General features: G+C 40.0%; 2 protein-coding genes across 8 annotated transcripts in view; one reads left to right on the top strand and one right to left on the bottom strand.

The window, feature by feature from the left end:
- LOC129775852 (actin-histidine N-methyltransferase) overlaps nt 1–25,586 on the top strand; it is a 163,190-nt gene that overhangs the window by 14,149 nt on the left and 123,455 nt on the right. The gene's annotated exons all lie outside the window — the stretch shown is intronic.
- LOC129775851 (uncharacterized) overlaps nt 1,000–25,586 on the bottom strand; it is a 68,727-nt gene continuing 44,140 nt past the window's right edge. For 2 of the 3 annotated variants that reach the window (XM_055781004.1, XM_055781002.1), the window contains exons 2-3: nt 12,913–15,790; nt 1,000–1,931 (exon numbers count right to left, since the gene is read on the bottom strand). In XM_055781004.1, coding sequence (XP_055636979.1) covers nt 12,968–15,790 — 2,823 coding nt within the window. In that variant the 3' untranslated portion in view covers nt 1,000–1,931; nt 12,913–12,967. The remainder of the gene's footprint in view (nt 1,932–12,912; nt 15,791–25,586) is intronic. The other variant, XM_055781003.1, reaches the window with a different exon arrangement.

The raw sequence follows: 25,586 nt of genomic DNA, 5'->3' as shown, positions 1-25,586 counted from the left end.
CTATTCTAGTTATGAATATTTTTTCTTCGTTCAATTTTTGTTTTATTGTTAAAATACAATAATTTAATAGGTGAAACAATAATGATATAATGGATACTAAAAATATTCTTCGTTTTATTTTTACGGAGCTCGAAAAAACGTCCGAAATTCATGTCTCTAAGCTAGAATACCCCCTTAAAGCTTTTCGCATACTTTGCCACATACACGGCCCAGACCGAGAAGGATATAGATTCACGATTATGCTCTCCCTTTGACTCTTAGAAAACACTTTCCAAGTTCATTTTATAATGAGGTGTAATATTATCACTCATTGATGCAATGGCACCAGTGTCTATGTGGATAGCGTTGTCGTGTAACACAGCATTGTATTCCAGTCGGCCTTGGTTCGATACCCGTTTGAACATCGTTTGAACTTTTTGTTTAGGTACAATCCCAAACTGACGTTCAGTCTGCGAGAAAGAGATGTCTGCTCTGCTCCCATGCATACAAACATTCTAAAGCTTTTGAAAAAGTTGCCTTTATTTGTTCATTTCACCCTTCAGTACACGAAAAAGCTGTTTTTCTGCCGAAGATGAAATGTTTTCTGTCAACACTAGTTTGGGAGTGCAGTATGAGAGTTCTGAAGAGCTTCAACGAGCAGTATCCTCTGTGTGGAAAGAGATACAAACTACAGCATGCCGCATCTTAATCGAAACCACCTCGAATTGATAACTAGAGATGATCTAGAAACTTATTGTAATTCATGCAAAATTGATGATTATGTGGAAAAATGGTCATTGCGCCTGAATGAAAGCGAATGAATGAAAACATCAATTGAGTACGATCTGTGCTATTGCAATTCGATACATGGTCAAATTAAGAAAATGCCGCATCGAAAAAAAAAAAGAAAACAGAATGCTTACAGGGAAAAGGTTTTACGCGATTAAATTCCTGCATCATTTCGGATTCGGCTACGTCACGAGTCCAATTAGTGACAATGAAACCCCCTTTGATGTGTTTTGTTGCATGCGCAATTTTTATTTGTCATTTTCTCCCGCCCTACGGCTGCATTCAGTGTTATCCTTGCATTTCAATACACTCAATTGTGCTAATTTGCATCAAACAATTCCGAACGAGCCAGACGATAACGATAATTGAGTAATCTGCTGAATAATGAATTAACGCTTAATAAGTTTGGTTTAAAGTTACGTTTTGGTGCTTTCGCACCAGATTTGTTATGATTTGTGTATTTCCTAACAGGGCCAGTCTCTATTTTACTATCTTACTACTTTCTGTTTTGTGGAATTTACTCTTGGTTTTGTTAGCTCCTGCGCTTCATTATTGTAAAATCCCACCGCTACTGGGCTCACATGGATGGCTACCGTCGCTACTGTAAACATAAATTACTCTCTAACATTAAATAAAATTGTATTGTTTCCACTTTCTTTTCCGCACTTACATCTAATCAATATTATCTCCAACGCTTTTATTGTTTGTCTAAATCTACAAATTCTGTTTTTCAGATGTATTGCACATATTACACTTACTTCCTAGCGCAAGTTCCTCGGTGTAACCTTATTTTCTCCTTGTTCGCGTTTTTCTACACGCATCACGTTCGTCAAATCAGAAAAAGCTAATCGGCTCATGGGCAGCTGACAGCTTTCATGCGGGATCATGTGTACTGCATCAATCATCCGTCAAGTTCTCATCTCGTGGCCTGAGCGCGTATCTTTGAACTTCGCATTCCTTCTGTTTTCTTCAGGTGCAAAAATCACCTTCAAATAAACACATTGTCATGACGGATTATTAATTGATGAACGCTCGGAATGATAGCAGGATAGCGGATGGATGGATGCAGGTTTTTTTGTCACTCCCTTTCTCGTTCTTTTCGGGTAGGTGTGAAAACTCGAGCGCATGTGGAGTGAAAAATTTCACTCACGGCCCGCTGGATGCTGGAAAATGAAAATGAAAATGTTTGTATTGCAGATGGTATAATTGGTTATGGAATTTGCGAAAGCGGTATGCGAATCATATCGAGTCGTCGGAAATCGGAAATGGATTCAGGTGAAACGAAATCAACCTGTCCCTAAAGTTCAACAATTGAAGAATATACGCGTTCTGAATGAGTATTAGTATGGATTGATTCAATCAAGCGACCGATATCCGATTTTTTTTGAATTTTGCTATTTGATAATTTATTCCGAAACGTAATTCACATTTACAGAAAGTGCCTTTCAATTTTTCCGGAAAGAACCAGCCCAGGAGGATGAGAGTCTCTGTCATTCGATGCAAGTTGTTTGGTTTTTGTACGCTTTTTTCTATAAAGGGTGTGTCACATCAAATTGCATCACGGAAAAAACGCTGTAGAAATCCGCCCAGAAGACCGATCCTTTTGAAAATTTTAGACAGTAAAATAAAAACTATTAAACAACTTTTGGCATTTTCTTTTTATTCATACTTCGAGCCCAAGCCCGTATGCTCGCACCTTCCTCTTTACCCCGTCCATAAGGTTCTGTACAACGTCAGGTTGTAGTTTTTTTTAACAGAAATCCATTTTCTCTTGAAGTCCGCCTCCGATTTGACAACTTTTGGGTTCTTCCGGAAGGCCTGCTTCATAATCGCCCAATATTTCTCTATTGGGCGAAGCTCCGGCGCGTTGGGCGGGTTCATTTCCTTTGGCACGAAGGTGACCCCGTTGGCTTCGTACCAATCCAACACGTCCTTTGAATAGTGGCACGAAGCGAGATCCGGCCAGAAGATGGTCGGGCCCTCGTGCTGCTTCAATAGTGGTAGTAAGCGCTTCTGTAGGCACTCCTTAAGGTAAACCTGCCCGTTTACCGTGCCGGTCATCACGAAGGGGGCGCTCCGCTTTCCGCAAGAGCAGATCGCTTGCCACACCATGTACTTTTTGGCAAACTTGGATAGTTTCTGCTTGCGAATCTCCTCCGGAACGCTGAATTTGTCCTCTGCGGAGAAGAACAATAGGCCCGGCAGCTGACGAAAGTCCGCTTTGACGTAGGTTTCGTCGTCCATTACCAGGCAATGCGGCTTCGTCAGCATTTCGGTGTACAGCTTCCGGGCTCGCGTCTTCTCCACCATGTTTTGCCTTTCGTCGCGGTTAGAAGCCTTCTGAACATTGTATGTACGCAGGCCCTCCCGCTGCTTGGTCCGCTGGACGAATGAACTTGACAAATTCAGCTTATTGGCGACATCCCGGACCGAACTTCTCGGATCGCGTCTAAACTGCTTAACTAAGCGCTTGTGATCTTTTTCACTGACGGAGCATCCATTTTTGCCGTTCTTCACCTTCCGGTCGATGGTTAGGTTCTCGAAGTATCGTTTTAGTACTCTGCTGACCGTGGATTGGACGATTCCCAGCATCTTACCGATGTCCCGATGTGACAATTCCGGATTCTCGAAATGAGTGCACAGGATTAAATCACGACGCTCTTTTTCGTTCGACGACATTTTTCCAAATTTACGAAAAATTGACAGTGAAGCATGGCCAACGTGATCTATACACTCTTATCTGATTATCTGATTATAAGCTGAAGATATAATTCCTAAAAATTAAATTTCTACAGCGTTTTTTCCGTGATGCAATTTGATGTGACACACCCTTTAGTTCAATCAACAGCTGCTATGTCGAGCGACATATAAATGTCATATAAATGAAAGAATTTGAAGACAATTTTCTCCATGTTTATGAATTTACTGAGTTTTTTTTTAATTTACGTTCAATATTATTGGATCTTGCCAAAATACCAAACCGACCGTCTTGACGGATCTCATCGAAAGGAGACGTCTAAGCATGATTTGTGAGACAGTGTAAGGTTTTGGTTACACTCAGTCTTCAGAAAAAAATACGCTTCGCTGCACTTGAGTTTAATTTTCATAAGCGCGCGTTCGTAACAAACACGTATTCTCTCTTGCTACGAAGTGTACCAAATTCATAAGCACGAGAGCGCTTGTGTGAAGAAAAATAATTCAACAGAGAAATCAATCCAGGTTCAAGCGCGGTGTAAAACAGGTATAGAAATATGGTGCAAAATACGGTGCAAAAAAATTCGGTGCGGAAACGGTGCTGACAACAAAACATTTGATCTGTGTTTCGAAGCGTGTTCATTCGACAGAGCGCATGTGTATACAAAGGTAGACATCAACTGAGTACAAAAATCTTGTTGCACATCAGCACCGCGTTGCATTCTGAAGGCTGCTTTCACTTGGTGCCAACAAAAGTGGAGTTTCGAGTGAAAAAAGTATAAGGGTTTTGAACGTTAGATCTGTTCAATTAATGGATGGGTTTTAATTCCAAATACACAAATTAACACGTTAATCTCCGCGCTGAGTTTTTTGTGAGGAAAGCGGGACTGGCAGTTACTATCCGTTACTGATATTGTGCAAACGCTCTTGATGCGGGCTGAACGGAAAGCGCAGCAAGAACTGTGTGGGGCTCAACGTGACAATAGAAAATATTCACAGCTATAGTGGAAAAAGTAAAACAAGTAAACAATGAAACGGATTAAATATGTATATTTTTCCGATTTTACTCGCCGCTCACATTCTCCCGCAGTGCAACAGGTATACAATGTTGCGCTCCTTGGCTTCGATTACTTGTTTCACTCTAGACAACGATCAGTCTACACTATATGTTTTTTTCTATCCCATTTGTTTATTTTAGCCTCATTAGCATTTTAGCTGGAACAGTACCGAATTTTAATCGTGTACATGTCACATGTTTATCATATCTATAAATAGCACATTACACAGTTGTCATTGTTCGGCGTAAGAGTATTCCTTCTGTTCTTCCCTTATCCAGTTAGACCACCGGACAGCGGAGACAGTTGATATGATCATTGTTGTGTTATCAATAGAACAGCAGCCCGATGTTTCTTGCAGAACAGAGCAGTTGTGTAGATGAATCGATCTTCATTCGACCGTGGATCGACCTCCATCACTGATGATTGTTGCGTGGACGTAGTTATTCTGTAACAACACAAAGATGGTCTATGAGGGCCCTGAGTTTTGAACTCACGATCGATCCCTTACTAAGCGAACGCGCAACCAATGTGGCTACGAAGACCCCCATACACTATATGTTAAGGGCGAGGCCGTCCGAAGTGGCCTTCGTCAAGGTAGAAATTTGGGTTTGGCCTTTTTTTAAGGCTAACGGCGGATGAACTGCCAAAGTTTAAAACCTGAATATATATATAGGATAATATCCATGAAGCAATAAAGCAATTTTTAATATATTACTATATATTCTTACAACCTGTTTGAATTGTTCACCTTGAATTTTTTCGTTGGTTGAATTGAAATTGTTCCTGTTGAATTCAGTTTATATCACATTTGGAGCATTAAAGATGGAGATTTATCAAAAGAAATTGTTCTCAACAATCGGAGTCCTACGTCAAGTTCCCGTTCGTGCTTCTGGGCACAAACCAATCTACTTTTTGACGTGGGACTACATTGTACAATAGATGGGGGGTAAAATGAAAACCTAAACACAGAACATGTAGGAAAAAATGAAATATTTCGAATGCTTGTAACCGATCTATTAAGGAAAGATGTTTGCATTAATTGATAGGAAATATTTCTTCGCATCTATCACAATGAATAAAATGTAATTTTTCAAAAAAAAAAAAACAATTGAATAATTGTGAAAAGTCAAGCGTTATCTAAACGCCCTAACTGCCATGTTTTGATTGGCCCAATTTGTGCTCCTCAAATTGTGCCGCCCAAAAAATAACAGCGAAATACGGTTTCCCCAACACAGACTACAAAACCAAGGAACAAACCTCAGGAAAATCAGCATTGCAGATACGAATGAATCTCTGCCATACAAACGAAACACAAACTTCTGCATAACTCGAGAATTAATAAAGCAAATGAAACCAAATTTGGCATGTGTAGGTTTTAGGGTGCAATAAATGTTTCTATGGTAGTTAAGAACGTCACCTCCCTCTCTAAGGGGGACTGCCATACAAATGAAACACAAATTTCTGCATAACTCGAAAACTAATCAAGCAAATGGAGCCAAATTTTGCATGTAAAGGTTTTTATGGACAAGAAACATTTCTATTGTGGTTTGACACTCCTCCCCCTCTCTAAGGGGGGGCTACCATACAAATGAAGCATAAATGTATGCATAACTGAAGAACTTATCAAGCAAACAGAACCAAATTTGGCATGTGGAGGTTTTAGGAGACACGAAGCGTTTCTTAAGTGGTTTGACACTCCTCCCCCTCTCTACAGGAAGGGAAGGGGAGGTGCGCTGAATAACTCGAGAACCAATCAAGCAAATGGAATCAAACTTGGCATATAGAGGCTTTAGGGATCGATAAACGTTTCTATGGTGGTTCGACACTCTTCCCCTCTTTCTAAGGGGAGGCTGCCATACAAATAAAACACAAAATTTTAGGATGTGAGGGTTTTTGGGTACGAGAAATTTCTCTATGATGGTATGATACCCCACCTTTTCTGGAGAGATACACATACTCCAACCAAACATGACAATTGAAATATTTCGGAAAACTCGTTGTTAGCCTATTTGATGTTTGCGGAAACGAAATTGCTCTTCGTTCGAAAGTGGCAATGGATTTTAATGTGATAAAACGCACTCCTATTACGCTTTCTATCTATATAAATAAAAATGGATTGCCGAATGTGTTGATAAGAGCAAAACTCGAGAAAGGAATTATCCGATTTAGGACTGCCTTCATTCTATCATATTTTCTGTATCAAATATTTATTCCATGTAACGGAGAAACATGTTATTTGCAAGTGGATGAAAAATCTTGCACTAGAACTGTGTCTGAAAATAATCTGATATTATACTATCGAGTTTTGGTAGAAAAACAAAATCTCTGCGTGCGTGTCAAAATCGAAACTGAGTGCCTGAACCTCATCAAATCAAGCAAGTTCGCGATACGAGAAGTACGTACACTTGAGAGATGCAATAATTTCAGAGGTAAATGTAAAATACAATGATCGTTTGTCAAATCTTTCGTTCAAATATTTTGGAAGTCCTAGGAATCATACCAAACGTGGCATTCGTTCAAATTTTTTACTTACTAAGCGAATATGTTGAATTCAATTGAATTCGAAAATTGTTTCATTCGATCAATAATTTAATCAATACACATAAATGATTACTAAGCCTACTGTAGTCCCACGTCAACCTTGCGGTTATATCATAGATATAATCCACCATTTTTTTATTTTTTTTCCGGGCAGGAACTTGTGTGAATAGACACGAAAAAATGGGTGAACAAAGTATTCGAGGAAAAATGGGCCAGGAATGGTACGAAACGGGCCAAGATGGAACCCGACAATTCAGTTTACGTAAGATCAACCTCCAAATGGGAAGATCCGTTGGGGCACCGTGATCTGAAAGTAATCTCCAGACTATGGACTGGACATGCAGGATTCGCCTACAACATGGGCAAAAATAGGGGCGACTTCCGAATCCAGTGCGAGCTATGTCATGTCCACCAGTCAGTGGAACACATCATATGCCAATGCCCCCAGTTTGAGGGCCCAAGATCACTGTACGGGATCCCTGAAAGCATCAGGGAAGCCTTAGGGAACGACGCATCCACAATTTCAGTAGTGATAGTCTACTTAAAAGACATAAATATGTATAAGCAGACATAATCGAGGACCAAGCGAAGATTAGGATAAAATGAGATATACGACGAAGCGAGATAATTAGAAGGAAACGAAAGCGGAACCGGCAACAATGGACCAGGCACGGGCAAGGACAACAAGAAAGGGAAAAAACAACATGCTAAGGGATCCGGGATCCGGTGTCCCTGGCGCTTGGGATGGCCCCATCAGGACCTTCCATCGTATTGTCACATCAAAAGAGATGAACCAGCCTACGGCTGAAAGTCTCTATAATAAATAAAAAAAAACTTGTGTGAATGTAGAAGTGTTTTCGGTTTTAGACCTGCCATAGAGGTCCGGCTCAAAACAGCGTGTGTTGCTCATGTTAGGGGCGGCTGATTATTGTGCTCGCGAAGATCCAAAAAGTCGCCTAGGAACCTAAGTATGTTACAAATAACGAAAATATGAACCGGTACAATCGGCAACGACCTAAGCGACGAAATGAGGAACACAGTTGGAAATATGGAATATGGAACCATAGATCGCTTTGCTACCCAGGTTGCGATAGGATCATCTACGACGAGCTGGAGGCGATCTGGCGTTGTTGTAATATCCATACCTCTCACGCAGAGATCACGAGTTCAATTCTCACTCCCGATATTCTCCCAAAAAATGGAAGTAAAAGTGACGAACCAGCCGAAATAAGTTGAAAGTCACTATAATAGAAAAAAAATCTACGACGGGCTACATCCACGCAACATAATACTGGCCATGATACGTTTACGTGTGATTGGTGGCAGCCGATTAACGTGAGGATGTGCAAATTCTCTACTATAGCACCATCAATGTGCACTGCCTACATGAAGAGAGACCCGACGACGAGAAGGAAGCGTTGTACGTGCTGCTGGAGCAGATATATGATAGCTATTCACGACGGAACGTGAAAATTGTCATCGGTGACATGAAATGGTAGTGTGAGGTGGTTGAAAGGTGGAAACAGTATTTCGATGAGCATCTCAATAGCGATGTAGCAGAGAAGTAAAACGATATGGAAGTAGACTTAAAGGTACGCGCGGAATATGACCGAATACTAGTCCTCGATCTCCAGGAAGATGAGGAGGAGATCACCCGGCTGAAGAACATTAAAACAGCTGGAGTTGATCAATTAGCGAACTGTTGAAATACGGTGGTTAGAGCGCTGCACTGAGAAATTGGGGTTCGTACGGCAATATTAGGCAGGATTTATGAATGCTCGTGCTACCACGGATCAGATCCGTAAGTTCCGCAGTTCCGTAAGTTCTGAAGAAATGCTACGAATAAAACATGCCAACGCATCATTTGTTCATCGACTTCAATTCAGCGCATGATACAATCGATTGACCAAATTATGCACTACTACGGTTTCTCAGATAAACTTACGAGATTGGATCGCCCTGACCATGGTGGTGGATCGAGTTATGTCATTGAATCTCGAAGGGTTTACGACGGTGGGCTTTCGTGCTCGCTATTTAGTATCACTTTGAAAGGTGTGGTCAGAAGAGCGAGTATAGACATGAGTTGCACAGTTGATCTGTAGGAAGCCCGTCCAGCTTTTTGACTTTGACATCGTTGCACGAATTAACGATAGGATGAGGGATTCGTACATCAGACTAAAAGCTGAAGCCCGACGGATAGGTCTTGTCATCAACGCGTCGAAACTAAATACATGGGAGGAAGAGGCTCCAGAGAACATGGTGCAAATTTCCCACCACGAGTTCATATCGATGGTGATGAATTCGAGGCGGTCGATGAGCTTGTGGACTTTGGCTCACTGGTGTCCGCTGACAATGATACCATCAACTATACTCGAAGACGTATTATAGCAGAAAATCGTGTTTACTTTGAACTTCAGAAAACGCTCAGATCAAAAAAGTGTCCCGTCACATGGAGTTAACCATCTATAAGGTGTGTCAGCGAAAATCTGGCGATTATGATGAGCTAGGCATGTCGTAAGAATGTCGGACGACAACTCGGTGTAGATGGTTCTCAACAACGATTCGACAGGAACGAGGCGTGTAACACTCAACAGAAAATCAAGGAATAGATTAATGCCATTTCTGGAGCAGCATGAGGTTGATAGTCTTCTGCGGACCAACTTTGCAAGCTAACATTGTTCAAATTCAACCAAAAAGTGATACACCGTCAATTGGGTCACTGTCGATCCTAGGAAGTGGAATCCGACGAATAACCCGGAGCTAAGACCGATTGACGAACACTGGTCAATTGTGAAGGGCTGAAGAAGCGTAGAACTTCAAGCGACGAAAATAAGTTCCAGCGAAAATGAAATTTGGCAGCCAAACAAATGTGAAAACAACTGGTGTAAAAGATAATAGATCGTGTTTGGGGAAAATTTCGATCAATGGGTTATGACCTGAGAGAGAGGAGCCAGCTGAATGACAGATAGTTTGTTTTCTTCTTATTCTTTTAACGCATTCTCATCAAGAAAATTCCAAACTGACAATTTCAATCAAGCAAGTTGTTGTCATTCATTTATGAGAAAAGTGTTCAAACTTGACGTGAACCTTTGTTAGTGAGTACATTTGTGCGTTTTATTCCCGATTTGATTTTTGACATAGGACTGCGTCTAACAGGAATATATGGGGGTAAAAATTTGAACACTGATCACGTAGGAAATAATAAAAGATGTACCAGGTCAGCCCACATCATGGCTTCTAGCGGCATCGGCCCATTCAAACATTTTTTACTTTTGATAATTTCGATATAGTTGTCCTAAAGAATTATTTCGATGATTTCTAAAACAAAATCCAAAATTAGAAGCAAACTGACTTTTATGATTTGTTTGTCGGTGGAGATCTTGTGTGAATTTATGGGTGTTTTGGGCCCATTTGTGACTTTTTCCGATCGTACATTCAGTTTTCGCGAATTCTTGTATTCTTTCACTGGTTCCAGGTTGATCTATTACTGCAAGCTCGACGAATCGATTTTTGCAATGTGGGCGATGATTGTCTATCTCCGATGCAATTTGAATATGCAGCGTACACCCAGGTTTTTTTACGCGGATTTTCCAATTAACGCGGTTTTTTTACGAGATACGTATCCCCGGCGTAAAAAAAACCTGTGTGTATGTGGAATACATAAAATAAGAGCTAATCTTCCAATGAAAATAGCCAACATTGATTTCTCTCAGGTGTATTTTGAGGGAATTTTGTTTGTGTCCGATGGAAATAATACTAGGTTGACTAAAAAGGATGCTGTGTCTGCATTTTTAACAGGCATTCGGATGAAGATGAGAATTATACTACCAGTCTCTCGTCATCTTTGCCATGATATTCACATTCATATGCAATATTCAAATTTGACATGTAGGTTTAATCAAGGCACTAGTATCACTGAAGATCCAATCGAATTGACCGATAGTGAAGGTGAACCAATAGTCTTGTCCAAAAAACTAAAAGGGTCAAGATTCTTTCTCCCCTTTATGTGTGATATAATTTGTATACCATTTCCCATATACAACATATCTGTCGCTTCCAATCAGTCTGCATAAATGTTGCGCTCACTATGCCCTCCCTCACAACACCCACTTCCCGTTTGTGACATTGATGAGTGAACATTTTTTGTGCGAGTGTCGAGCAGGAATGAATTGTCTTTCTCAAGATTCACTGTACTCCTAATAAGTGCTCGAAAGATGTAATCTTACGTTGATCGCACTTGATCGAAGAAATTAAAAAAGAATGTATTTGACCGCAGTATTTGATAAACTCTTTCTGAAAAGAACTGGATTTGATTTGCTGAAAACACTATCTTGTTTTCTCTCTAGTTGTGCGTTATGTGTGGCGATGGTAGGTTTTTTCGAAGCTGCTACTGATTTCTATGAGTTCGGCGTTTTCGGCTTGCATGCAACGATTTTTGAGGATTTGTTTGACTTTTGCTTTCGGGCAGCCACACCAGCAGTAGCAGCAGCTTTCTTCTTGCTGGTCGCCTTCTTCACAGCAGCAAGTTTGTTTTTTTTGCAGCAATAACTGTTCCAAAATGATCTAACCGCTGTACAATTATAATTGAGTGGAGCTGGCACCTACTTATATACAGATTTTTGTGATTTCAATAGCTTGCTTTCAAAACAATTTTTGAGCTATTGAAACAAGTTTTTGGATCAATAAGTAACACACATATAACGCGTAGACATTTTATCTTTCGAATGAAGCGGTTATCATACCATTTCTTTCAACCGGCGAAGAGGGTTTATTACTCAAAATCCTGTTTCTCCAATGTAACACTCTCGTTTTCGAAGCTTTGAACTTACACCCCAGTATAGAAATGAAAGATGTAGTCCGACGTCAACATTATTTTCACATAAAACGTCTTGCAAAAAAATGTCATGTTGAAATTTTCTACATATTTCAATACTTCCCCTTGGTTCACCGTGACTGGTTCGCGCTGACATAAGGGTGATCACAACAAACGCGAGCTGGCTCCTCTCTCTCAGGTTATGACCAGAGCGGCAATTTGTCAAAGTCACTGCACATATTTGGGCTACTATGACGACCATTGCAACATTACCACCAAACGACGTGCAACAAAACATAAACCGACAAAACAAATTCCTCACTCTTTGATGCTAAATAGTTTGTCAGAGTGTTCTGACCATCAAAGCATGTTGCAAGTCAGCACACTATGATTGTCAAGACAAGAAATACCATGTCACCTGATGTAATGGATGTTTACACGTTTACCAGGATGCATTTGTTCACCTGAATAACACTCTTCTATCAAATGCTAAAACTTCAAGGATAACAAAGGATATAAATGATTCTAAACGGACTTTCAAATACTTGAATTTCGACATCGGGCAGAAATTTCAACGAAAAGAGAATTTTTTTCATTATTTCAGCATGTAGAGATTATACAAGTCAATTATATATTCCGTTGCCTAATTGTTTGCAATTGCTTCAGTAAACACATGAAACAACCGGAATGAAAATAGAAGCTTTGCTCGATTAAAATAAAATGCATAATAAAATAAAATGCCCACTTGATCGGTCAAAGCGTATTGACAAAGCTTAATAACAAGCAAATTGTTGCATCGTACTCTGTCAGTCACCATTTGACCGAGATTTTTGTCAGTAGGAAGTGACTAACGTGCCTCGTCAGTTGTCAGTGACATTGATGAAAAAATGCAGCTCTAGTCATGACAAGCGTAAAACACAATAACTAGATTTTTCGTGTTTAACCTATATAATACGATTTTTTGGAATCACTGTGTCGAATTATTGTCACCGTGTGGGGCGAGCTTTTTGCCCATTCACCAAAAACAACGATCCCTACCTAGTTTTCAAACTTCCCTGCAGTACCTCAACGGATCTGGAATATTTCCGATAGCCTACTGAAATGGCTGCCGCATCTCATCCCACAGATAATTTTGAACCTCCTGCGAGTTCGGATTCATTGTGCTGATTATGCTCTCCTTTCGACTCAGCTGGGTTTGCTGGGTCTGTTCCTGCCTGCTTGTGTACACCATTTGACCAATTTCATTCGGATGGTTGGACGTCTTCAGCACCTCCCCGCTAATGGTTGGCAAGCGGGCTTTGGCCATGTTAAAGTTTTCCGCATAGTCCAGCTTGTTCCTCCGTCGCTGTCGCCAGCGGCAGACGACGAATATAAGCGCGAAAACTGCCAACGATACACCGACGATACAGATGCTGGCGACGATCGCCGATCGCACGCCCAACGGCAACGAGCCAGTCTCAACGGCTATCGGATGTCGGTGGCTGAACCCACGCCCGGAAAGCTCCAGATCCAGCAGATCACTAGCTTGATCTTTATTGATGTTATTGTTGCTGCCACTATTAAACTCGGCTGCGGCGGACATTCTCGAAGGGGTGATCAGCTTTCCCTTCGATCCGCCGTTAGCTAAAAAATGACCGGCATCCATTTTGTGGTTGACCGGGTGCGACGATTGCGGTGGATTCCAGTCAGGGTGATGCGGACCGTGTATCGATCGGCTGTCCTTGTCGGCTTCGTCCGTGGGTCGAATGTTAATGATGGAGGTAAAATAGCTGAAGCCCTGCGAATCAACTTTGATATCGTCCGGGCGTATACTGCGCAAGTTGCCCAAATTGAATCGTGGGAAATGTTCGAATGCCGTAACAATGTCCATCTTGTCCTCGAGTGGTCGCGCTTTGTTGTTTATCATTTCCGCTAGATGAAGCTGACTTGAGCCACGCTTCCTGTGCTCCAGGAGCTCTTCCAGTGTCATATTTCTCTGGGAGAGTACCTTTGCGAGTCGTGAACCAATCCTATGATCTCCCATCAGTTCCAGGATTTCCTGTCTGTCTTCTGACAGCGCAATCGGACCAAGATCGTTGAACAGAGAGGGATTGCTCTCAGTGACATCCCGAAGATAATCCTCCAAACTGTCGGTGAATGATCGCTGTGTGTTTTGGTTGATCTGTTGTATGAGATTGTTTTCGTTTGACGATCCTCGCTGTTCATGGTGAGCCGTCTCTCCAACATTCTGCTCCGACGGGTCGTATCGAGATTCACTTTCCTTGGTGTCCTCGAAGGAGGTAAACTTTTCGATGATGTTTAGCTCAGGTTCCTCCGTCTCCAATAGTCTGGTGACATTTTCCGGTTCTTCGTGAAGTTCAACATCGGCCAGAGTGTGACTTTCCGCCGCTGGCGGAATTATTTGTGCCGGGGGAGATGGAGGTGGGGATCTGAGTTTAGAATGTATGGACAAACGTTTCCTAGCGGAGGGTATGCGTAGCATAGTTCGCTCGGACGATATATTGGAGGGTAATTCTATTTCCGCTTGTTCTTCAGGACTCGAATTATTAGTGACTTGGGTGGATGTGGTTGTAAGAATTCGGTTTCTTGCTTTATTTTGGTGGAGTTTTTGTAGGAACTGCTCTCGTTTCTCATGATGTCCAGGCGCTGGAGTCCATCTTTCACGGGCCTTCGGGGTAACCGGGGTAGTAGTGGTGGTGGAAGAGCGCCAAGGCTCGGCGGTGGCATATGAATTTGGAATTTCGATGCGTTTTCTAAGTGCGGAGAACGCTTCTTCGGTTCGTATATTTGCGTTGCTCAAATCAGGTCGTATACGCGAAGCGATACCCTTTATGGGTCGTAGGCGTTCTTCTTTGACCGTTGGCAGCATTGGATTTAGTGCGAGCTGTTTGATTTCAACTGTCGGAAAGATGCCGATATTCTCATTTTGGTTTTCGGTGAGGTTTGGAGTGACAACTTCTTCCACGGAGTTTGTTTCTTCTCTCGGTGTGGTGAGCACAGGCTGAGGAGCGGCCGTAATCGACGAGGGAGTTGTGGGATGTTGTGCTTCAGTAATAGGTGTGGCCGATAAAGAAAATACTGGTATTCTTTTGAGAGATTTAATATTCTGAAAGTCTGATCTTCTCGTATCTTCCTGCGATTGTGAATTTCCGTAAGCGACCGTCGAGGATACGGGGGTGCCATCGTTTTCCGGTACAATAACTGTAACCGTTTCTAAGGGGCTTTGGGTCAATGCAGCTAATGCCATTTGCTTTCCTTTTATCAAATCCTGAAGCGAAATGTTTCTTTGCTGTAAAATTTCGCTTAAACTTAGACCATCGGACTGCTTGAGCAGAGTTTTCAGGTCGACTGTTGCGGTTTTCCCTGATTCACTAGACGATCCACCGTCTTCCTCGCTCCCTCGTTTTGCCATCGAGTAGGGTTTCCTGTAGGCTTTATAACCAATGCTTTGAGTTGATTCTTCTTCCGGTCTGGGAGGTCTTCTTTGCCTATTGTCATCAACAGGTTGAAAATGCTCCCTGTCATTGTTTATTGATGCGTAAACTCTTCGAGGTGGCGGAGAATCACTACTGAATGGTGACTGTGGATCGATTGCATCACTGTACGGGTTCGCCCAATGGTCCGCTCGCTGTCGATAGCCGATGGGTACCATGCCGCTTCCATCCCACCGTGGATTCAATTGTTTCCGTTCCGCTGGTAGTATAACTCCATCCTGATTACGGTAGACCACCGCGGATTCTTCTTCTCGTGGATTGCCTTGCCAAAAGTCCTCCTGAAGTGGTCTTCGCTTCCGTTTTCGACCTAGTCTACGACGCTTTCGGCCTTCGAAACCTTCTGTTGGCATCACTGGAATTATTTCGGCCGGTACAGATTGAGGGGGTGATGCATCGAATGTCATCGTTGTTAAATGTAGAGCCTGAAACGATAGCAGAAAAGGATAATGTTAGATGGTAGATAGGAGGAGGAGAATTCATTCGGAAAAGATACCAATTAACGAAATTGCAATCCCATCATTAACTTCACGTGTGAATGTACACGCTATTCAGCCGCTCCGTGGAATTACGATAGAGTGATCCATTTCAGTTCATTTAGATCATTGATGCCTATTGCTGCAAAAGGTATCGCACACTGTCTCTCTTCCTCCCTCTCGCCCCTATTGCACCTTTATCAAACATGCTCTCAATCAGTTATTCTGCAACTATATTGACTGTGCAACCGAGTGGAAAGCGAAAGGAAATTGTGATGCAGACGTTTAAATGAGAATTTCTCCCGTCGCGATTGAAGGTAGCTGACCTAGATTAACAGGCAGGTATCCTGTCGTGAGCCATCTCAACCGTGTCCGAATCTTACTTACTAAATAAACACATTGAGCTGAGCACCATTTCTTGTCTTCGAAATACATTCTGTCATGTTATGCCAAAACATGTCGCATAAAACTTCTGATGATTATTTCATCTGTTAGGCTTATTTTCAACAGCATGTTGAATTGGAGGGTATCCCAATAAGCAAATTTGCTTTAGCGTTATTTCATAACCATATTAATCATTATAATTGGAAATAGAACAAATGTGATGTCAGATTTTTTTTTTAAATCGTGAAATTTTTCGTCATTTCATACTTTCTGAATTGCTGTATATTCTTCAACAATAGGTTGTAGTTCCACGAATAATTATTGTCCTCATAGAATATGTAAGTTAGTTGTCTTCAGTTGTTGTGTAATTTTAAATGTGGGAAATAGCCGTGAATTGGTGAGATATGATATGAATACAAAACTCAAAAATTCATGTTTCCGTGTACATCAATCGATCATACAACGAAATAAAAATCTGAAAATCTCATTTGTCACAACATGCGGCAAAAACTATCTTTAGATACCCTGAAAGGGTACAACTAATTGGACCGGCTATATATCTTATTATTCATCATCTTTTTCAATCGAAATCCAATCGCGACGGTAGAATGTGGGAACCCTGAGAGGGTAACCGAGAGAACTCCTCTAAAATCAATCGTCTCGAGGATATCTTATGTTATTCATGGCGTATACACTAGAACAGTGGTGGCCAGGTATAGAGATGGAGCGGGCCGCATTAGAATTTTCATTATAGCCACGGGCCGTAATGATTTTTTCTCACTACTTTTCATAATGAAATGTAAGATATACGTATTTAACTGGTACCTTCTTTGACTCACTTTTTATTTTAAATTAGGAAGTATTCAGTTATACACCTGTAAAATTCATAACTCGAGAACAAAATGAGATAAAAACCCAAAACTTTTATTGAAAGCATAAAAGTATCCAGAATTAACATTTTTGGCTAAATTTGGCCAAATACATCTCTTCTTCATGCAGAGTCGAAAACGCTAAGGCCAATCGTCAATCGCTGCAGCTTTCGATAGAATTTTCAACGATTGGTAATTGTAATGAGAGCGACCACAGGCACGCTCCTCCAACCTGACCCAAAGTGAATAATCCGATGGATGGCCAATCATTTGCGGAGATGAAGCCCGGTTAGTCTCGTTTTTTAATCGTTCAATCTGGGTGTCAATAAATGACTCACACAATGATGTACGCACCAATTAATTTATCCAATTCATGTCGACTGTTGAATGCTTTTGTTTTCGAACGCATTGCATTGCATTGAACGCGTTCATGAACAACATAGATAACATTGCGCAGCCCTACCGACTTCGGACCTTCCTTTTTGGGCCTATCGCCCACATCAACTGTTCCTTTGTACTGTTGTAGTCTACGGAACACAAATCGCTCAGTAATAGAAAACGATTTGAGCAGCTCGTAGATCCGTTTTGCCGTTTCCCGCAATTAAATAACGTGACAGTTGCCACACGCTTTTCGTACAGACCGAACTTTATCGTTGCTACGAAACTAAACAAGTACTGATGGGACCACAAAACTCGGTGAGAGTGGAGAACGATATCCATCAAGACATCATCGAAACCTTCATTCGTAGGAAAAAGGCAAGTAAATTCCTTGGTAACTTCGAAATCCTTCTCTCATGTACTATCACTGAATAAAATACATAGTCGGCAGCTCGTTCTTCCAAACTTTCAATCAAACTATTTTCGCTCCTAACTCAGCCAGTTTTCCAGCACAGGATGTGGCATCAAACTTGTTCATTTTTGTCGCATGTTTCGACTCATATTTTCGTTTCAGATTGAACTTTCGAAACAGCAACAGCTTCATTACAATTTTTTTTTTATTATCTGTATTATAGTGACTTCAACTCATTTGGCTGGTTCGTCACTTTTCCTTCATTTTTGGAAGAATGTCGGGAGTGAGAATTGAACTCGTGACCTTTAGCGTGAGAGGCATGGATGTTACCACTACGCCAGATCGCCAGCTTCATTACAAATCAAATATACCATTTTTCAATTTATACACGTAAAAAAGTATATTTCAGACAATTTTCCTTGAAATACACGTCCTTCGTCAGCCACTTTTCTTTTATTTTCTAGTGCAGGCTTCCATTTTGCCTAAAATTACACAATACACGCCATAGATATAAAAAAGCGATTGCCAATAGACACTGAAATTGTGAATGAACTCGACTGCCCTCTAATGGCGAGAGCACAGTAAAATCGAATGAATTTTCTCCAAAACACTCTCTCTTATGTACGTATGTACATCTGTCATAAGACACTTTAAAAAGTTTCCAGCAGTTAAGTCGGGTTTATACGTTGTCAGTTACGTAATTCATCGGATCGTTTGACATGTACTCGTAACCGGATAACTGACAACGTTTTACCCGGTTTTACTGCCGTTACTTACACGAACTTATACGAGTTTAAGCAGAACAGAACCAAAAATGTAAAAAGGTCCTTTGAATACTAACGGTCACAAATGTCAAAAGGTTAAATTAGTACGAAAAAAAGAGAAAATGATCAGCTTGAATACACACGATTAACAAGAATTACTTCATTTTATTCAATTGTATGGAAGATTTTCAACTATGTATATTCTTGATTTCGCTCATATGATTTTTTTTTTCAAATCAGGCTGCGGGCCGCATGAACAACGTTGGAGGACCACAGGACGGCCACCATTGCACTAGAATGCAAATGAAAATGGCCATATCGAATTTCAAAAAATTACCCCATAAAAATGTTCACCGTCTCAAAAAAACCCTATGATAAATATCAGCTCAATCGGACTCGGTCAAAAAAAAGCGGAAAGCGGTCGAAGTTTGAGTTTTTCGAAAATCGAAAAATCGCCAAAGGGTCAGTAAAGGAAATAGGGGTTTGAAAAAAAAATTTTTAATGTCAAATGTCTTAAAAGTGGTTATTTTGTTCTTTATCGCAAGACATTAGACTCGTATATTTTATTTTTCCATTTGAGTGCCCATTTCCATTTTTGGGTGGTTCGAAAAATCATTTTTTGCACTTTTTCCCGAAAATGTTTTTTTTTAAATTCATAACTCTTGAACCACTGAACCAATTTAGATGATCGGCATATAAAATTGATGCCAATGAGCCTTTTATAAAAAAAAATATTGAACTTGCAAAAATATTGGATTTTATGGATTTATGTTTTCATGGCTTTGGCCTAGAGGACGCTATATTTTTTCATGAATGCTGAGGTTTTTTAACATAACATATCTCGATATCAGAGATGGTTTTTTTTCTTTTATGAGATATGATTTTTCAAATTTAACCGATGACTCGAAAAAACAATTTTCCCCCTTTTGGTTACCCTAACGAAAAAAATAAAAAAATACGGGTCTAATATTTTGCGATAAAGAACAAAACTACCACTTTTCATAGAAATCTAAAAACCACTATATCGGTTTGGCATGGAATGGCTGAGCTATTACAATCATCCTCCTTAGGGGCTTTGGACTCTCTGCTCTGTTTCCCAATAGTTCTTTTTCTGACATGCTACTATGGAGATATGTCACTCCCAGACGGAGTGCGTGCGTGCGAGAAAAAATTGCAACGAAGATGGCCGAAAGAAACACTACAGAAATGTTAAAATTCGAGTTAGAAGGAAAACAACAGAGGATTGAGATAGGTTTGATGCAGTGATCTATAACCAGAAACCGTGTTCCCATGCACCTCAATTAATCACATTGTCAAGCTATAAATACGAGATTTTTCAAGTTTTATCCAAATAAAACCGTATATTCTAGAGGTTCTAGAAGAAAAGATCCTCAAATATTATTTCACAGTAATGTTCGAGTGGTGGGAAACTTTATTTTGACCTGTTTCAATGGTTAATTTATGGTTCTTTCGCTATTTTATGAACGATATTGTGCAACTTGCTCAATGCTAATGCTAACATATAAATACTACACGAAGCTTCGAAGGAAATTCTATTCCTCAAGCATTGGAGTAGGTAAAAAAAACATTTTAGGTAAATCAAAGTCGAACTTCTTCAAATAAAATGATTTTACAGGATCCAGTTTTCTTCCAATTTTTTAAGAACAATCTTCCAGTTGTTTGAAAAATATTATTGGGAACGCTTGTGGCCAGGATTACCAACTATAATTTTTAAAAATAAGGAAGAAAGAAAATAAAAATCAGGTTAAATCAGGATAGCTCATAATGGGTTGTCCGAAAAGTTAATGTCGATTTTTTTAATCAAAGCATTTAGGGTAAATGATCTTGGTTTATCCAATTTGGGGTGTTTTTACGCAACTAGTAAATGCAAATCGATTTTTCTTCATGAAAATCACACATAATCGATACGAGTTTGGGTTTGTTGAAAAGCCCCAAGTCTCTAGTTGCTAATACTACCATAAGGTGTTGAAATTATTCAAATTTTTATGTTTTTTAACGATTTTCCTTAAAGAAGAATTATGATCATGGTTTGACCACCTCTGAACATGGTTTGCCCAAAAAAATGATCATGGTTTGTCCGGTTTTAGAAATCTCCATTTTTGAATGTAAACATTCGAATTCACAATTAGATGTTGCATTTATCATTGCTTGAGTTTACTGTCATCATATTGATTCATTCATAATTTAGGCTTTTTTCAGAATATTGCCTTTTCTTGGGCATTTTAGAAGTGTTCACCTCAACACAATCAACACAGAAAAACCATACTTCTGCTATGCGCGAAGCACACCATAAACAAACATAAACAAACTGCAGCGCGCCAAGCGGTTGCCATAGAAATCATGTGGACAAAACAACATTATTGAATTGGACAACTCATGATCAGAATTGATTTCATCAAAATGCGTTAATTTAATGGTTTAGCTATGTAAATCCAATACAAATGGTGAGCAAGCATGATGTTTACAATATTTATAAGTGTTGTAATCCAGAAAAGGTCTGAATACGTGCCAAATAATCATCTGGTGATCGATTAAAAGTTAGCTCGAATAAGGGGCGCATTGACACAAATAGACGGTGTATTTTATAATCCTTTAAAACATGTGATTTCGTAAAAATATACTATCAAACTACTATAAATCATGTAAAAGGCAATTTTATTTATATGTTTCGAAACATTCGAAGGCCTTATTTGTCACAGGAGCGCTGAATTAGAGCATTCAAAAAAGTGGGCAAGCCATGATCATATTTTCGACTGGACAAACCAAGATCATTTACCCTAATTCAATAATTTAATTTTATATTCATAGGTGTGTTTCACAATCTTCCGCCATCTTTCACGCAGCCTAAATATTCTATCCTTCCAGAACATGTTTGCTTCCTCGTCGAAAACTGCTGCGAGCCATACATGTGCTTGATAGTAGCTCATTATACAGAATCCATTCCAAATTCCACCAGAAACAGAGTATATCTTTCTTCTGGCGAAGACCGGATATATAAAAGAATTAATAAGCATGGTATAAATCCTCGCATAAGCTAGTGTTTCGCCTGATCGTTTAAATTTTTTTCGAAAAACCTACAGCATCACTATAGTCAATTGCAGAGAAATCAATATTCAAATTTTCACTGAATTCATCGTTCATGCTTTGGAAATAATCTTTACTCAACAAATGAGGAAAGAATATCAGAAGTGGAACACTTGTTGAATGTTTCACAATTTTTATGATAATAAGTACGGTTATAGATATATTTACCATAGTCCCATCATTAAAGTTGATTCTACTTCGAATCAGACGAACAAATTACATGTAAAATCTTTTTATATTGACTGTGGATTTAATTTTTTTTCCTTGAGTAATTTTACACTTATTTGCGTATTCCTACTGTATTCTACTTGTTCTTCAAACTTAATATCGTTGTAATTTCATAGATTCGTCAGACAATCTGGCTTCATGGAATTTTCTAGCACTGTTTTGGAAAGCCACGAACCAATTGAGGGTAGAGATCAAAAAATAAATACAGCTCTGCGTCTAGAGAATTTAACTTAATGTAAGATAAATACAAGTGCGAACCGGAGAACTATCATGACAGAAAACTTTGACATGGAAACCAGTATATTTATTACGAATAATGTGAAGAGTACAAAAATCAGGAAAAATCAGGATCATTTCAGAAAAATCAGGATAAATTGAGTGTTCAATCAGGGAACGCGCTAAATATTCTGGGAAATTCTGGGAAAATTCAGGAAGGTTGGCATCTCTGCTTGTGGCAACTGTCGCACTAGAAGACGGCAAAACAGATCTACGAGCTCCTAAAACCGTTATATATTAATGGACGATTCGTGTTACGTACATTACAACCCGTCCGAGGTCAGTACGGCTGCACCATGTTATTTATGCCGTTCGTGAACGCGTTCGACACAATCCTCTTCGCAAACAAAACCATATAGTAATCGAATTGAGCTTGGTGCATACAGGCGATGTGTGAACCATTTGTTGATGCCCATACTGAAACAAATACGATTGGAACGATGCAAAAATCTTCAAAATGGTTCAAAAAGGGAGCTAGCAGCAAACCTACCAGACGTCATATCCACAAATGATTGACCATCAAGTAATCCACATCTCAATCCACTGGACTATTCAGTTTGGATCAAGTTGGAGGAGCATGCCTGTACACGTTCTCATCAAAATTTTCATTCGTTGAAGAATTCTATCGAGAAGCTAGCTCGTCAACTTCCACAATTCGTGCAAAGATTGACGCTCAATCTGGCGCTCAAAGCAACTCTTCTACGTGCACGCTTCTTTCGTATCAGAGCGAATTGAAACATTGTTTTTTTTCCGAACAGATTATATTCAAATGAAAGTTTCATTGTTGTTTTCGCACCAAACGCACTCACAGAAACAAGTCGTCGGGGCCGGGGGTGTTTCGGTGAGCGTGACTGCTATGTCCTCCTATGCCTCTTTTAAAAATACTTTTTGTGACGACGGGGCCGGAACAATCCAATTTCGTGAAATAGAATGGATGAAACTGACAGCGAGTGTTTTCACATGCAAAATGAAGCATTTCAACGATGAAAATGAATAGAGCTGAACAGTTCAATCGTCAATGTTTTTGCTTATCAAATTTTAAGAAGGCGACAGCAGAAATTAACCAGGTAGAAGAATCGATGTTTCAATATTCGTGGAAAATATATCGATTTCCCTTTCTTCTATCTGACAACGAACATAATCGGCAACCAAAAACCATTAAACATTTATACCGATTTTCCAAAAATCTATATCATGTATTCTCCACGCTGCAATTTACTCCATTCCCGTTACAATGATCAGACGGCTGCGGCCGGGCGACTCAACATGAATGCATGAAAAACTTGGGGAAGACAACATCTACTCCGAATATCATCAGTATGCAACGAAACAACCTCCGGTCGAGATTATGTTTATTGGCATTAAAGGTAATCGGTTTTTATCCATTTATAGCACTTGTCGTCCCATACACGATAAGCCGTCCGGCCATCCGTCCAGCATGGGCTGGGCGGCGATGGAGTATGTATGCAGAAAAGATGCATGCCTGTGTTATGACACGTCCGGTTCGGGATATATGCTGCTGCTGCTGCCTGTAGCCGTAGCATCGTATCATATGCATCGTCGTGCTCTTCGGTAGATTGATCTTCACCGGCTCGTGATGCACCCAGAATTCAAACAGCTCTCCGTGGAAGTGTGACCATACATAATACGAAATTTTCATATTCCATGCGAGAAAAATAGAGGATGTCATATTTTATACGTATAAAAGAGGCCAGTTTTGGTGCGAGATAGTACTTCGTTCCAATCCCCAGAAGCGGCCAGCGTACGTTTTCGGGGTGGCGCGGAAAATACACCAGGAAGTGCTGATATTGTGCATTTTGATAATTCTGCGTGTAACGGGAGTATGCTTGTTGCTGTATGGAACAATGGTCGTCTAGAAGAGAAATGAAGGAAATTCTGACGATTTATACAACATTAATTTGACAGGTTTTCCACGTATATATCATCACAAAAGCATGCAATCCTAGAAACTGGGTTCAACTTTTTGAACTAGTATAGACGCATCGTTTGTCATATTAGATGCATTCCTGACAGAAGGGCACATGGAAAAACATTTCTGATATAGTTCGAAATCACACTGTTATTCTGAAATTCAGAGAGTTCATTTTATGCACAAAACAGTCTTTCAGGGTGTTCTCACTTTTGTACACCTACACCATATGGAATTCATGTTTCCTGAGTGTAGACTGAACTTATTTAGTTATTATTAGGTAAAACGGGCAATAAGGGCAACACGATCCTTTTATGTTGTTCTTTCTCAGGTTCTAATGTGGCGTTGTTATCTCTGCGTTTCTTTTTTCCATGCTTCCGGAGGATTTTTTCGACGAAACATCTCTCGTATCCATCCAGCCCAGCAACATGATGAATACTATTTCTCTTCACTATGGAATCATCTATCGTCATAGGGATATTGAAGAGACGATGCGCCATTGAATGAATGCCATGCCTTTTACTTTTGGGCGCCGAAATTATTGGAGTCGGAAATTATGTACCTATCTGTAGACGTTGGTTTACGCTATGTCCCAAATTCAAGGTGATTAACTTCATTGCTGCTAATATTTAGATCCAGGAAAGAAGTTTACCGTACTTTAGGGATCGGTCTCTGACAACTGCGAAGATGTCATCTACTAAGCATCTCCATACTCGAAAAAAAACTTTTCGTTTTCCAATTCTATTTTAAAATCGCTCATGGAAACCTCCTCCAAGAAGAGTGGTAGCCGGCTACCTATACTAAGACCGAACGTCTGTTTGTAGAACTTACCCTTGAACTAAAAGAAGTTCTGATTCATACAGTTTCCTGTCATTAAAATTTATGCTGCGATCTGATTGGGTGGGTTATTTTTTTTTTTGGGGAAGTCTCTCAAATGATCTACATACTCTAAGGTATTGTTGACATTTTTACCGTGATTTATAGGTTACTTTTTCGTTTCGTTCACTTACCAAGCAACATTTTTTCCGTACTAACGGAAAACCATAAACGTGACTCCAGTCAGATGTTAGACAAAATCGGGCGCATCGCCACTGGATTCTTATGTATTTTTGGTAGATAATACAACAGTGCCACTTTTGGATTGGGTACATTCAATATACGTGCAAGTTTTCCCCGCCCTTCAAGTGTGTAATTTTTTGGTGAACGGAATTATCTTCCTCCGTCATTGAATTAAGCGGATCTTTAGGTTCACCGTTTATATAGTTATACTCTTCGTACAAACCGGAGCTGATCATGTCAAGGACCCGTAAATTATAATAATTTGTAGTTAATGGCTATTGTAGCATATATTTTCCAATTATATTCTAAATCAACATGCCCAAATATTGTAACGTAACCC

Source organism: Toxorhynchites rutilus, chromosome 3, assembly GCF_029784135.1.
Source record: "Toxorhynchites rutilus septentrionalis strain SRP chromosome 3, ASM2978413v1, whole genome shotgun sequence".
NCBI classification, from domain to species: Eukaryota; Metazoa; Arthropoda; class Insecta; order Diptera; family Culicidae; genus Toxorhynchites; species Toxorhynchites rutilus.
The sequence above is the reverse complement of the archived record's forward strand: the minus strand, read 5'-3'. Positions and strand labels throughout refer to the sequence as shown.